This window comes from Coregonus clupeaformis, chromosome 28 (genome assembly GCF_020615455.1).
Source record: "Coregonus clupeaformis isolate EN_2021a chromosome 28, ASM2061545v1, whole genome shotgun sequence".
Taxonomy (NCBI): Eukaryota; Metazoa; Chordata; class Actinopteri; order Salmoniformes; family Salmonidae; genus Coregonus; species Coregonus clupeaformis.
The window spans coordinates 1,922,635-1,936,777 of NC_059219.1; the positions used below are offsets into that span (position 1 = coordinate 1,922,635).

Below are 14,143 nucleotides of genomic sequence, written 5' to 3' on the forward strand. Positions count from 1 at the left end.
TTTGATTTGGTTGTATGTCTGTGTTCAGTGTGAGTGTTTGGGGAAGTGTCTCTCCTACTGGTTCCCTCTTTCTGTATGTGTGTGTGTGAGCGATCAGGCTGCAGGGGACAGTGTACAGTAATGTCTCCTCCAACTCCCAATGCTAAGAGACAGAGGGGGCAGGAAATGGCCGTTCAGGTTACACACCCTGTGGCATTGACAGATGTCCCAAAGCCCCTGAGCCACACACACAGCGCTGACTCAGAAACCACACAGATCACTGCCTCTGTGGGAGCTAGTCTATCTGATAAATAGTGTATGTGTCTCACACTGTGTGTGTGTGTGTGTGTGTGTTTATGGGTGAAGGGGCAGTATGTTGACTGACTTTAGTGAACCTGCCAATCCAGTTATTTCAGTTATCATCCTGGTTGAAAAACTAAAATGTCTACATGTCAACTATTGTTCTTGAGATGAACTAGATTCACTAGTATTTAATAGCTGAAGATGTGCATCTTATACGTCCTACACCATTTAATTGAAGGGTTGTCTATTCAAATCAGTTACATTCTGAGTACAGTATTATTGGCTCTGATTTAACTTTGACCTTGGCCAAACCAGGAAGTGAGTTCCACACAACAACATTGACTCTATACAGCAGTTATTTACACTCTGATAAATACCCACATTTTTCACAGGAGTTTGACAAGAAACATAAAGATCCGTACATATATAGTATACAGATACCTCACACCAAAATATACAAAACAACTTCATCCCTTCCTTCCTTCCCTCACTCCATATACACATCAGAAACCGAAGAACATTATCAATATTTCTCCAAAGACACAATTTATCACCTTCATACAAATATAACTAGTGGGCATATCTTGTTTTGGTGTTACACACACAAGTGCAAAGATAGGAGATATATGTTTCTTAGTGGTCATCATAAGTGGTTCACTACAGGCCTCTACGCTGACCTTTTTTACAAGGAGCACGTGTGTGGCTAAGTTGAAAAATGTAGGCGCACACAAAGAAATTTAGGAGCATAGTGAAAAATATTTGAGGTAAATTTGAGTTCTAAATTTTTCTAGGCGCACTGGTGCTCCTAAATATAAATTCCATGTCGCACAGCAAAATATTTAGGCGCATATGCAAGTAGCCCTGCTCTAGGCATGCACTCCATCTATAACGTGTCTGTAAGCCAGAGTTTTGGCCTATACTGAGGCCATAATGCTATCAATCTATTGTACTGACAGACTTAGGCTATCGTGTTATCAAGTACTGATGGTTAGGCGAGTCGCACAGTGGGTCAGTATCTATCCCTTCTTCTGTCTCCCCCCTCTCCCTTCCTTTCTCTCCCTCATACCAAGGTCAACAGCCACCACAAGAGTTAACGTCATCCTGGAATGCTACTATACATCGCTCTCTCACCAGAGAGTGTGTGTGTGTGTGTGTGTGTACACTATGTGCGTCTCTCTGTGACCCCTATGGGTTAAAGTTAAAGGGCCCCTATAAGAGGTGTGTCCATGGCCACCCTCCACGCCCTCAGCGGTAAAACACACATAGTTTGACCCCATGACCTCTGGCTGACCGTGACCTAGAAACAGACCCAGGCTTAATGGGCCAATCAGGCACCTCACCTGGTCAGGGCAGCCAATGAAACCCCACTGATTAACCAGGGAACACGATGAATCACAGGTGAGTCATGAGATAGGAATCGTTAAGGGGTTGATTCAGATCTGGGGTATTGAGGGTAGAGAAACTAAGGCTCTTCAGGAAGACAGCTGGTCATAGCCCTCCAGTGACTTGTTAGACACACACAGTATGGTCATTTGTTTGCCTCTAGTGATGTATAATAGTTGTAGATGGTGATATTGGCTTGAACAGCCCTGGAGTGTCTTGTTAGAAGACAAACAAATGAGTCACTAAACTAAACTATCAGGCTCCTGTCTATGTCTGAATCATGGAGGAATATACCCAGATCTTCTCTCTGCTAGTCAATATAGGTCATATTATAGGTCATACAACCCCCTGTGTATGCACAGAATCAATCAATTAATTTGACTTAATTTATCTTAATTGACTACAGATGCAAATATGCCATCATGTATTTGAATTTCTATATAACGTGTGATTGTATAGATTGACAGAGGGCCGTATACAATGGGATAGGAGGAGACCTGACTAATCAAACTATGAAAGCAGAGATGTACAGTGAGCAGGGCATGACTTCACCATGGCTCTCTGGCTCGCTCAGTCAGGCCTGGCAGGAGGAAGGGGGCACAGTACAGTAAGTGGGGTGTTTGACACGTAGGGAGGGAGCCATGAAATACTTCCTCTGCTCCCCCTGTATCCCTGACCTCCACACAGCCCTGTGTAAATCACACACACGGTAAACAGAGCAAGCAAGCGAGAGAGAGGTGATGGAGAAAGACTGGGGGAGGAGAGAGACTGAGGGAGAGAAGGAGATAGAGGATGAGGAGAGGGGTAAGAGACGGGGTAAGGAAGGAGGAGAGAGAGAGAGAGGAGGGAGTAGGGAAGAGAGAAGATTGACAGGGAGCGAGAGAGAGCGGAAGAGGGAGAGAAAATGTCCACGTCATAACGTCTAAGCGGTGGTAATTTGGTGTGTGTGTGTGCTAAGCTGAGCGGTGGCTTCACGGCTCATTAGCAATAAAACTCTTCCTGTCAGGAACACCTCAAGAAGAGAGGGATCAAACGGAGGAGAGGGAGAACAGCTGTACGGTTTCCCTCTATCCCAGTCTGTCCGGAGATGAGAGAACAGGTGTATGGTTTCCCTCTATCCATTCCCTTCCTCCTATCCCTCCATCAAGCCCTCTTTCGTGCACTCTCATCATCAAGATGACTACCCCTCCTTCAGTAAGTTGTTTATCATTTCAGAATGTCCCAAACTCAATTCTGTGCATACTTCCAGTTGATGAGGAAGAGAGAGGAGGCCTCCAGCAACATAGACACTAGAGAGAGTATCAGACATTTTACTTTCCCACATCGACCACTTTCCCTGCCAAACTTTCCCTTCCCCAGTACTGTCACATACAGCAGAAACAAGGCTACTGTAGCCGGAACAAACGTTGTCCCACAGGAGAGAGACGAGAATAGCAGGGAGCAGATATCATCGTGACACCCCTTACATTGCTACTGTGCGTTTAGTGGAGATAAGAGTGAATATTTTAGTGAGGAGTTTCTCTAGCTAGTGAGGGAACGGCTGCATGGAGATGCCATTTTACCCACAAGTCCCTACTACAGTGTGTCTCAGGAGGCTTCAATCTCCAAGGTCCCTAAGCTAAGGAAAGGAGGAGCACAGACAGAGCAGCGATGTCAGAAAGATAGTTTTAGGATTTATTTCATTTGTTTTGGTAGATACCAATTGATCCACTTTTCTTCATATTGGGATTAGAGAGCATAGTTGTCTTGTCAATGCACCAGTCCTCCATCTTGTTTCTGTACATTACCTCCCTCAGCCACTTCATTCAGTTCATCTTTCTCTCTCTCTGGGCTGCATTGTTGGTCGTTGTTAATATATTTCACTGTGGGGAGAGTAGTACCCAACACCACCGAGTCCTCTGGAAGGAGGACATTTCATCTCTCCTTTCATTCCTCCAACCTGCTTTCCCTTCCTCCTCCTCTTTCTCCTCCCGTTCTCCCTACACGTACACGGCAGTCCGTGAGATGACCGACCCGTCGCGCTGAGACTCCATGTCGTCGTCAAGGTAACCGCCAATGATTCCATCCTGGTCATGTGGTGGGCGGAGCTGCAGGATGGGCCCGCTCCCTCCGAAGTGGTCGTAACTCTCCTCGTCATCCTCCAGCTGGTCAAACTTCCTCCGCTCCGCCTCGTCCAGCTCGCCGCTCAGCAGGATGTCCTGCGCCGTGGGCGCCGTCCCAACCCCACCCTCACCACGCCCCCCTAGGTGCAGCGGCACGTGGTGATTGGCCTTCTCAGTCAGGCCATCATGGGCGGAGCCCTCCCTGTAGACGTAGATGGGGCTGTTGTTGTTGCCGCCCGCCCCGTTGCCCCCGGCGCCAGCACCCATCCCGTTCTTGCTCCCCTTCTTGCCGCCGCCGAAGATGCGCGACTTGATGTCGTAGGAGCTGTGGTTTGGGTTGCCGTGGTAACCCTGCTGTTGCCGGCGGCTGCGGGTGACCAGGACAGCGATAAGGGCAGCGACGAGGAGGAGGGCCAGAAGGGAGCCAATCACAGCACCTGCCACCACGCCCGCATTGGACGGGACCATAGAGGGTTCTGTAGGAAGGATGGAGGGAAGGGAGAGGAGAGAGAGAAGAAGAAGAGGATGAGACAGGTGGAGGAAAGCAGATGGAGAGGGAAAGGGGAAATAAAGCAAGAGTAAGACAGGACAAGAGGGAGGGAGGGAGGGAGAGAAGAAGAGGGAGGGAGGGAGGGAGGGAGAGAAGAAGAGGGAGGGAGGGAGGGAGGGAGAGAAGAAGAGGGAGGGAGGGAGGGAGAGAAGAAGAGGGAGGGAGGGAGGGAGAGAGGGAGGGAGGGAGAGAAGAAGAGGGAGGGAGGGAGGGAGAGAAGAAGAGGGAGGGAGGGAGGGAGAGAAGAAGAGGGAGGGAGGGAGGGAGAGAAGAAGAGGGAGGGAGGGAGGGAGAGAAGAAGAGGGAGGGAGAGAAGAAGAGGGAGAGAAGAAGAGGGAGGGAGGGAGGGAGAGAAGAAGAGGGAGGGAGAGAAGAAGAGGGAGGGAGGGAGGGAGAGAAGAAGAGGGAGGGAGGGAGAGAAGAAGAGGGAGGGAGGGAGAGAAGAAGAGGGAGGGAGGGAGAGAAGAAGAGGGAGGGAGGGAGAGAAGAAGAGGGAGGGAGGGAGAGAAGAAGAGGAGGGGTTGGATGATGTCAGTAGTCTGCACTGTATTCCACGTGATGTGTTTTTGCATGTGTGAGTGTGGGAGTGTGTGTGTGTGCTGAGGCTCTAACAGCAGTGTTTAACGTCACTGGCGTTTCCTACTCTCCCTCTGAGCTGCTCCTGTCCCCATTCCCTCACAAACGCCCCAATAACGTCAGAGCAACATTTCAACAAGGTCTCTGCAACATCGAGGCAATGTGCCAACGACGTCTCCTCCTAAACGGTGTGAGCGCAGTGTGCAGGTCCTCTTTAGTCTCAGTCCCCCCCAACCACAAAATAGCAGAACGATTAAGCAAAAACAAAAGACATCCTCTGGAATCCAGAGAGGCTTGAGTCCGGAGGGCAAGAACAGGTGTAGGCCATGCAGGAGAGGACAGGAGAGGATGATACATGGATGGAGGGATGCAGCCAGGGATGCAGCCAGGGATGCAGCCAGGGATGGAGGAGAAGGAGAAAAGGAGGAGGATGCGGGGTGGTGGTGACTGACAGAGCGAGACAGCAGAATGACAACTCCTGCTTCAAGCTACTATAATGTAGAAGAGGGGACAGTGTGTCGGTCCGCCCCTCTCTCTCCCCTAGCTACTGAACACTCAATTGAGCTCTGTTGTATAAGCCCCGGACGGTGTATTCCCTCATACCCAGTTTGGTCATATTGCAAGGCTCATGACTCCATACACACCGGCTGGTGAGATAGACTGCTAGTTATTTAGCATTACTTCTTAGCAATCTCTGTTACAGACCACGCAGTATCTCAAGCAGAGACCTGGTGTAGAGGATCACATTGGGACAGTTTTGTTCTCTGTCCACTAAACACTAGTGTTTTGTTCTCTGTCCACTAAACACTAGTGCTGTAATGCCAACGGTGGGGAAGGAGGAAGGTGTGTGTGATGTATGAGACCCCAGGGAGGGGAGTGATGTCTAAATCAGGGCTGTGGAGAGGTCCCAAGACCACCCTGCTCTACTACTCTCCCCCTCTACCCACTACTGCTCTCCCCCTCTACCCTCTACCGCTCTCCCCCTCTACCGCTCTCCCCCTCTACCGCTCTCCCCCTCTACCCACTACTGCTCTCCCCCTCTACTGCTCTCCCCCTCTACTGCTCTCCCCCCTCTACCCTCTACTGCTCTCCCCTCTACTGCTCTCCCCCTCTACTGCTCTCCCCCCTCTACCCACTACCGCTCTCCCCCTCTACCCACTACCGCTCTCCCCCTCTTCTGCTCTCCCCCTCTACCCACTACTGCTCTCCCCACTACTGCTCTCCCCCTCTACCCACTACTGCGCTCCCCCTCTACCCTCTACTGCTCTCCCCCTCTACCCTCTACTGCTCTCCCCCTCTACCCTCTACTGCTCTCCCCCCTCTACCCTCTACTGCTCTCCCCCCTCTACCCTCTACTGCTCTCCCCCTCTACCCTCTACTGCTCTCCCCCTCTACCCTCTACTGCTCTCCCCCTCTACCCTCTACTGCTCTCCCCCTCTACCCTCTACTGCTCTCCCCCTCTACCCTCTACCGCTCTCCCCCTCTACCGCTCTCCCCCTCTACCGCGCTCCCCCTCTACCCACTACTGCGCTCCCCCTCTACCCACTACTGCTCTCCCCCTCTACCCTCTACTGCTCTCCCCCTCTACCGCGCTCCCCCTCTACCCTCTACTGCTCTCCCCCTCTACCCACTACCCACTACCGCGCTCCCCTCTACCCTCTACTGCTCTCCCCCTCTACCCAGTACTGCTCTCCCCCTCTACCGCCCTCCCCCTCTACCCTCTACTGCGCTCCCCCTCTACCCTCTACTGCTCTCCCCCTCTACCCTCTACTGCTCTCCCCCTCTACCCACTACCCACTACCGCGCTCCCCCTCTACCCTCTACTGCTCTCCCCCTCTACCCACTACTGCTCTCCCCCTCTACCGCGCTCCCCCTCTACCCTCTACTGCGCTCCCCCTCTACCCACTACTGCGCTCCCCCTCTACCCTCTACTGCTCTCCCCCTCTACCGCCCTCCCCCTCTACCCTCTACTGCGCTCCCCCCTCTACCCTCTACTGCTCTCCCCCCTCTACCGCTCTCCCCCTCTACCCTCTACTGCTCTCCCCCTCTACCCTCTACTGCTCTCCCCCTCTACCGCTCTCCCCTCTACCCACTACTGCTCTCCCCTCTACCCACTACTGCGCTCCCCCTCTACCCACTACTGCGCTCCCCCTCTCCTGCTCTCCCACTCTACTGCTCTCCCCCTCTACCCACTACCGCTCTCCCCCTCTACCCACTACCGCTCTCCCCCTCTACCCACTACCGCTCTCCCCCTCTACCCACTACCGCTCTCCCTCTCCTGCTCTCCTCCTCTACTGCGCTCCCCCTCTACCCACTACTGCGCTCCCCCTCTCCTGCTCTCCCACTCTACTGTTCTCCCCCTCTACCCACTACCGCTCTCCCCCTCTACCCACTACTGCTCTCCCCCTCTACCCACTACTGCTCTCCCCCTCTACCCACTACCGCGCTCCCCCTCTACCCACTACTGCGCTCCCCCTCTACCCACTACTGCGCTCCCCCTCTCCTGCTCTCCCACTCTACTGCTCTCCCCCTCTACCCACTACCGCTCTCCCCCTCTACCCACTACCGCTCTCCCCTCTACCCACTACCGCTCTCCCCCTCTACCCACTACCGCTCTCCCTCTCCTGCTCTCCTCCTCTACCCACTACTGCGCTCCCCCTCTCCTGCTCTCCCACTCTACTGTTCTCCCCCTCTACCCACTACCGCTCTCCCCCCTCTACCCACTACCGCTCTCCCCTCTACCCACTACCGCTCTCCCCCTCTACCCACTACCGCTCTCCCCCTCTAGCCTCTACTGCTCTCCCCCTCTACTGCTCTCCCCCTTTACTGCTCTCCCCCTCTACCCACTACCGCTCTCCCTCTCCTGCTCTCCTCCTCTACTGCGCTCCCCCTCTACCCACTACTGCGCTCCCCCTCTCCTGCTCTCCCCCTCTCCTGCTCTCCCCCTCTCCTGCTCTCCCCCTCTCCTGCTCTCCCCCTCTACCCACTACCGCTCTCCCCCCTCTACCCACTACTGCTCTCCCCCTCTACCCACTACCGCTCTCCCCCTCTCCTGCTCTCCCCCTCTACCCTCTACCGCTCTCCCCCTCTACCGCTCTCCCCCCTCTACCCTCTACTGCTCTCCCCCTCTACCGCTCTCCCCCTCTACCCACTACCGCTCTCCCCCTCTACCCTCTACCCTCTACTGCTCTCCCCCTCACCCCCAACACCTTTCTTTTCATCCAGCTTCCCTTCTCTCAACCCTTCTCCTCCTCTTCCTTTTGCTACCACTCTACCGCTTCTTCTCAGCCATCTCTACCATCCTCCTCCCCCTCTTCTGCCATCTACTACACCTTCCTTTCCTCCCTCCCTCCCTCTCATGTCCCCCACACCACCCCCCTCTCCCTCAGTTTCTCTTCCCACACATGCACCCCCCACCACCACCACCACACACACACACCACACAGTAGCTAAACCTTTCCATTGACACATGACAGTGAGACATGTTCCTCCAATCCCTCCTATAATAAAAACACAGGAAATGCATTTAAACCTCGGTCTCCAGTGGACCCAGAAGACCTAGAGCCTCAGTAACTGGAGGTGCTAAAAGGATGGAGTAGGTACAAGTGTCCCCTAAACACTGATACAGGGTCAGGGGCCACATTCATCAAGATTGTCTCTGAGTAAGAGTGCTGATCTGAGATCAGTCCCCCCGTCCATGTAATCTAATTCATTATGATTTATAAGGCAAAACTGATCTTAGATCAGCAGTGAGATGCTTTATTAATACAGGCCCTGATATATTCTAATCCTCCCAATGGTTAAAGGTTGGTTAATCTGATACTAGATCTGTGGTTAGGGTCAACAGGGTTGGTGGTTGGTCTGGGTGGTATAGTAGAGTGCTAGTAGAGAACAGCAGAGTGCTAGTAGAGAACAGCAGAGTGCTAGTAGAGAACAGCAGAGTGCTAGTAGAGAACAGCAGAGTGCTAGTAGAGAACAGCACAGTGCTAGTAGAGAACAGCAGAGTGCTAGTAGAGAACAGCAGAGTGCTAGTAGAGAACAGTACAGTGCTAGTAGAGAACAGTAGTGTTGTGTCCCAAGGTTTCACTAAACAGCTTCCTGTAGAGAAATGCTTCCTCTCCTACGGTGTTTGGCATTCTAAACAGCATGGGACCAGCTCTCACCAGCATGATCACACACACCATATGTTTTACTATGCTTGTGGCGACCTAAAATTGATTTCCATTCAAAATCCTATTTTCCCTAACCCAAGATTAAAATAGCTTTTGTCCTCGTGGGGATGTGGGAAATTTCCCCCACGAGAGAGAATTTTCCTTGCGCGCACACACACACTTCTCCCAGTCAGGGAGTCAACACACTGAGCACAATGCCTTGGGAAGAGCAGTACACAATCCTCTCAATGAAAAATGCACTCCAATATCTCCCTCGCTCTCACTGGCACAACGCAGTTTCTCTGGACCCCCCGCAAGGTCAGAGTTCAGTCCCCCCTCCCTAAAATATAATAGAATGCGTCTGCCAGAGAGCCACACAAAGTATAGACAACCGATCGCTGTCCATGACGCTGAAATTGCGACATGTCTATGCAGCTGCCTATCAAATCGATGACATGCTTTCTGTGGTGCCAGGGCATGTAGCCTATAGCTTTAGCTAATGGGTAAATGTTTATTGGTAGGCCTAGTCGGTCGTCATTTCCTCATGTAAAGCCTAATATTTCACAAAGTTATACACGTTGTAATAGGGCGTCCATTTAGACTGCTGGCAATAATGTAATTACTTGTTCAGTAATTAAAGTTGGAAATTCAAACATTGCAGATAGTAAAATACATTTGATACAACAGCATACTAAATCAGCAACCAATTGATGTATTTATTTGATATACAACTGTCGTGTATAGCCTACCTGAACCTGCATGACATGAGCCGTAGTAAAACCAGTCTATTAATGCCAATCTCTCTTTTTTCCTATGTAGAGGCCTATGGTAGCTACAGTATGCTGCTGCGTCACCTTGCATTTTTGTGTGCAAATGTTTTCGCCACGGCCTGTAGGTCCAGGTTGCAGGCCCGACTGTTTTCTATACTGAGTATTGACAACCCAGACAGTCTTTCCTGAAACATTGTGCATTATATGTCCATGGCGCTGCACACAATTTAAACTTAGTCTTGAATGATGCATAGCAAGATATACCAGAGATAAGGGACTGTTAAAATTGCAACCACACAACTGAAATGGCGGTTCACCAGTATGAACAAAATCGCAAACCGCTTTTTTTGTTTGAGCTCTCAAGAACTGTTGTTCGCTCAAGATAATAATCTGTTTGCATCTGCCAATTTACTGGCTGTCCAGTATCCAGACGACGTGTCCCAGAGATTCCTATACAGTTAATCTCTTTCCGTAACGTGTTGAGGCCGACAATTAAGGAGAATGCGAGAGGCTCAATTAAAGATGTTGCAGAACTGCTATATTTGAAGCACCCACTCCCTTCTGCCCAGTTCACCTTATCTTGCTACAGCAATCAAGCTGTTTTTAACCATCCCTGTAACTGTCGCTTCTGCGGAGAGATCGTTTTCTAAATTAAAACTCAAAAGAACTACCTAAGGCTCTCGGTCTGACATATATTTTTGAACTCCTGGTAAGCTCCACTCATTGCACTGGCGCCGTCGTAGCCATGACAACAGCATTTGTTCACCGATATCCCCTTATACTTTCAATCCATTTCATTATTTCTTTTTCAAGGCCTGAGGCACTTTGATCAGTCACATTCTCGAAGCCCAAGAAACAAATGCTTAGCCTCCTAGTACATTAAAAAGATTCTTAATGACTTTTTGGAGGGTTACTGTCAGGAGCATGGGCCCCAAGAGCTCGTTGGCCCCCGGGGCTGTCTGGTATGCCAAAACACTATGCGTAGCTCCAGCACAAAAAACACTGGCTGAGGAAAACATGATGCTTTTTATAGATTGCGTCATGCACGACCATAAACTCCAAGTAACCGAAAGTAATGAGAGAGATGAGGCGGAAATAAAGCCTGATGCCGCCCGCCTCCCAAAGACATGCAGCAGCAACCCCCAACCACACACACCACTCAGTGGTGCATGGGCATATATTACATTACATTATGGGAGAAGACGGATTGGTTGGTTTCTGGCTGGTTTCTTCACAGAGAGAGAGAGATGGTGAGTTAGCAGCTGTACTGAATGTGACTTATTGAATGGTCTGGATCAGACTATGTATACAGTATTATACATGTCTCTGGTCTTGACCATGTCTTAATGAGAGGTGGATGGATGTCATCAGAGGGCCAGTCAGGCCTGGAGGCTGGAGAGGAACAGACTACATTAGATATGTTCCCCCTCTCTGTACGAATGGCCAGAGACAGACAGACTGGGGGGAAGCGGAACGAAGGAGCTTCATCTTCTGAAGGGGGGCTGATTTTTATGTGACACCACTACAGGGGAATATGTGAAACGGAAAGGAAAAAGGTTAGTCTTCTGAACGGGTGGGGAAGGATTTTGATGTGACACCAGTGCATGGGAATTGGAGACAGTGGGGATGGCAGAAAGTGGGTTAGCTAACCGCGGCGGAGCAGGTTCCAGTGCAGGATCGGGGGAGCTAAGTAGTGATTAAGAGAGCTGGAATTTAAGCGTTAAGAGAAGTAGAGACCAGCTCAGCAGGATGAGAGAGAGAGATAGGGGGAAGGGGGGGATGAGAGAGAGAGAGAGAGAGGTATGAGAGAGAAAGGAAGGGAGATGGAGACAGAGAGAAAATGGGGTGAGGCAGAGAGAGGGAGAGTGATCGAGAGATGGGGTGAGAGGGAGATCGAGGGGAAAGGGAGACAGGCTCAGTGCTGTGGGCTGGTATTGAAGAGAGAGAGAAAGGGGGTCTCAGAGATAACTAACGGCATGTCTCTCCACTGAGCACAGATCAGTACAGCGCTGTAGGAGCATGATAGGAACACTGACAGAGAGTAGAGAGAAGGGGGAGAGGATGAAGGGAGGGGGAGAAGGGAGGGAGAGTGAGAGGGCCTCTCCCTCCCCCTCCTTCCGTCCTTCCCTGGGATTGAGGCTAGTTAGAGAGGAACGGACCAGGGGCAGGGCCACAGACAGACAAAAGAGACAGGTCCCAGGTCAGCTCATAACCCTGTGCAGGGCTCTGTGAGTCAGTTGTCACACAGCTGGGGGCAGGACAGGAGCAGGACAGGGGCAGCAGCAGGAGCCTGCTATAGTCATTTCACACCCATCGCCCCCTCTCAGCCCTGTTTGGACACAGCTCCACTGCATTAGCACTCCATCGGTTTTTACACTACCTCTCTCCGTCTCTCTCTGTGTGTGCCTGCACTCAGTTCATTCATCCCCCTTTTGACTCTCTTACTCACTGAGGAGGGGGAATGACAGGAGAAAAGAAGAGAGGAGGGAGATGACTGGACAGGACAAGGGGAGGGGTAGGGAGGACAAGAAAAAATAAGGGAGGGGAGTATAGCAGGAGAGATGAAGGGGGAGGGGGGGAAGAGGAAAGAAAGGGAGTTAAGAGGGAAAGAAGAGGGAATTTAGGGGTGATGGACCAAGGAGGAGGAGAGAGAGGGAGGACAGGAAATTAACAATTCTGGGAGACAGGAAAGGACAGCAGAGTTTATGGGAGACAGGATGATGAGGGGGAGGAGAGGGAGGGAGGGAAGACGGGAGGGAGTTAAGAAGGAGAAGCAGCCAGGAGCTGAAGCAGCAGAGGCCGACTGATCCGCTCAGAGAGGATAGAGAGAGAGAGACTACACTACAGCACCCCGCTACACACACACACACACACACACACACACTCACACTCACAGCACTGTCAGCCTGCTCGCTCACACACAAAATCAGAGAGAGAGGAGAAGCAGTGCCATAGATTCCCAAAAGGCTTTTAAATGCCATCAGCATCCTGTTCCCCTCTCACCTCCCTCTTTATTCTAAAAGCAGACACTCTCTCTACCCCTCTACCCTCTTCCAACCCTTCCCCTTTCTCTCTCCCAATCTCTCCCCATTTCAGTCTCTCCATCTCACTCGCTCAATCACCCCTCCCATTTTTCTCCCCTCCTCTCTCTACCTCCCTCCCCCAGCCGCCTGTCCTGTACCCATACCCAGGCCTGTAATACCCAGTGGGCCTGCATGGGGACGTCCGTTATGGTCCAGAGAGACACTAGTGGCCCATCAGAGAGAATACATTAGTACCATGGGGAGGTGAGGGATGGAGCGAGGGAGAGGAGAGGTTTTTAAAACACATTCACCAGTGAATTGCACTTTTTATCCATTTGTCCTGCATTCCCCCGTGTCAGCACAAAACGACTTCAGGTAAAGTGCAGATCAGGGGGGTGGATGTATTTTTTATAAGAGAGAGAGAGCAAGGTGGAACTCGTGGAGGGGAAAGCTAAAGCTGTAGAGGGATGGAGGGATAGATGGACGGAGTGTTCTTTATTTAAACGGGCGCGGTCGACCGAACACGGAACATCCCTCTTTCAAGTGGTGCAGTGTGGATCTATCCCTACCCCCTCTCTCTCCCTCAGACCCCCCACAGGTGACCATCGTGGGCTATGATAATAACTGGTACGTGGGTCGGACCAACGTGGCTCTGACCTGTCAGGCTACTGGCAACCCCATCCCTACCACCCTCACATGGAAAACGTGAGTGTCAGTCCATCTCTTTGTCAGTCTCGGTCTCTCTCGTTCTTTAATTATCACTCTATCCACAGGCCACTATAAACCACATATAGTTTTATGATCATAATTATCATTCTACCCACAGGCCACTATAAACCACAGATAGTTTTATGATCATAATTATCAATACTACAGCCACTGGCCTCTTATCTTATTCCATAGTGGAGTTTGTCACAGTACACAACAAGGAGATAGCAAGGCCATGGGGTTGCGTTTCAGTCCAGTCCAATGCAAACCGTACCCTCAATAAACTAACCCTGCAAGTGTATGGAGACTTGAAACTGTCTCTGATGATGATTCAATCCATTCTACCAGTAGATGAACAGACGAGTAGAGCTCAAACATCACAGCCAGGATCCATAGGTATGAACAGAAAGAAAGGAGTGATAAGGTTTCAAAGGGTAGAAGATGGATAGATGGAAAACCCAAACGGAGGTATAGAGGCCCAGTAAACTGTCTCACACCAAACACCCCCCACCACTAACCCCAGGGACAGAGCATGCTTCTACCTGACCCCTACAGTACAGGAAAGCGTCACCACACCCTCTGTGTGTGTGTGTGTGTG

The 14,143-nt window shown here is 51.2% G+C and overlaps 1 protein-coding gene across 2 annotated transcripts in view; it reads right to left on the reverse strand.

The window, feature by feature from the left end:
• Positions 1 to 14,143, reverse strand: part of LOC121570062 (nectin-2) — a 75,315-nt gene that overhangs the window by 23,861 nt on the left and 37,311 nt on the right. Inside the window, exon 7 of one of the 2 annotated variants that reach the window (XM_041881525.2) lies at positions 3,326 to 4,243. The exons of the other annotated variant lie outside the window; for it this stretch is intronic. Within the exon in view, the coding sequence (XP_041737459.1) occupies positions 3,645 to 4,243 (599 nt within the window). The 3' untranslated portion in view covers positions 3,326 to 3,644. Of the gene's footprint in view, positions 1 to 3,325; positions 4,244 to 14,143 lie in introns of those variants that run through there. 2 annotated transcript variants of the gene reach the window in all.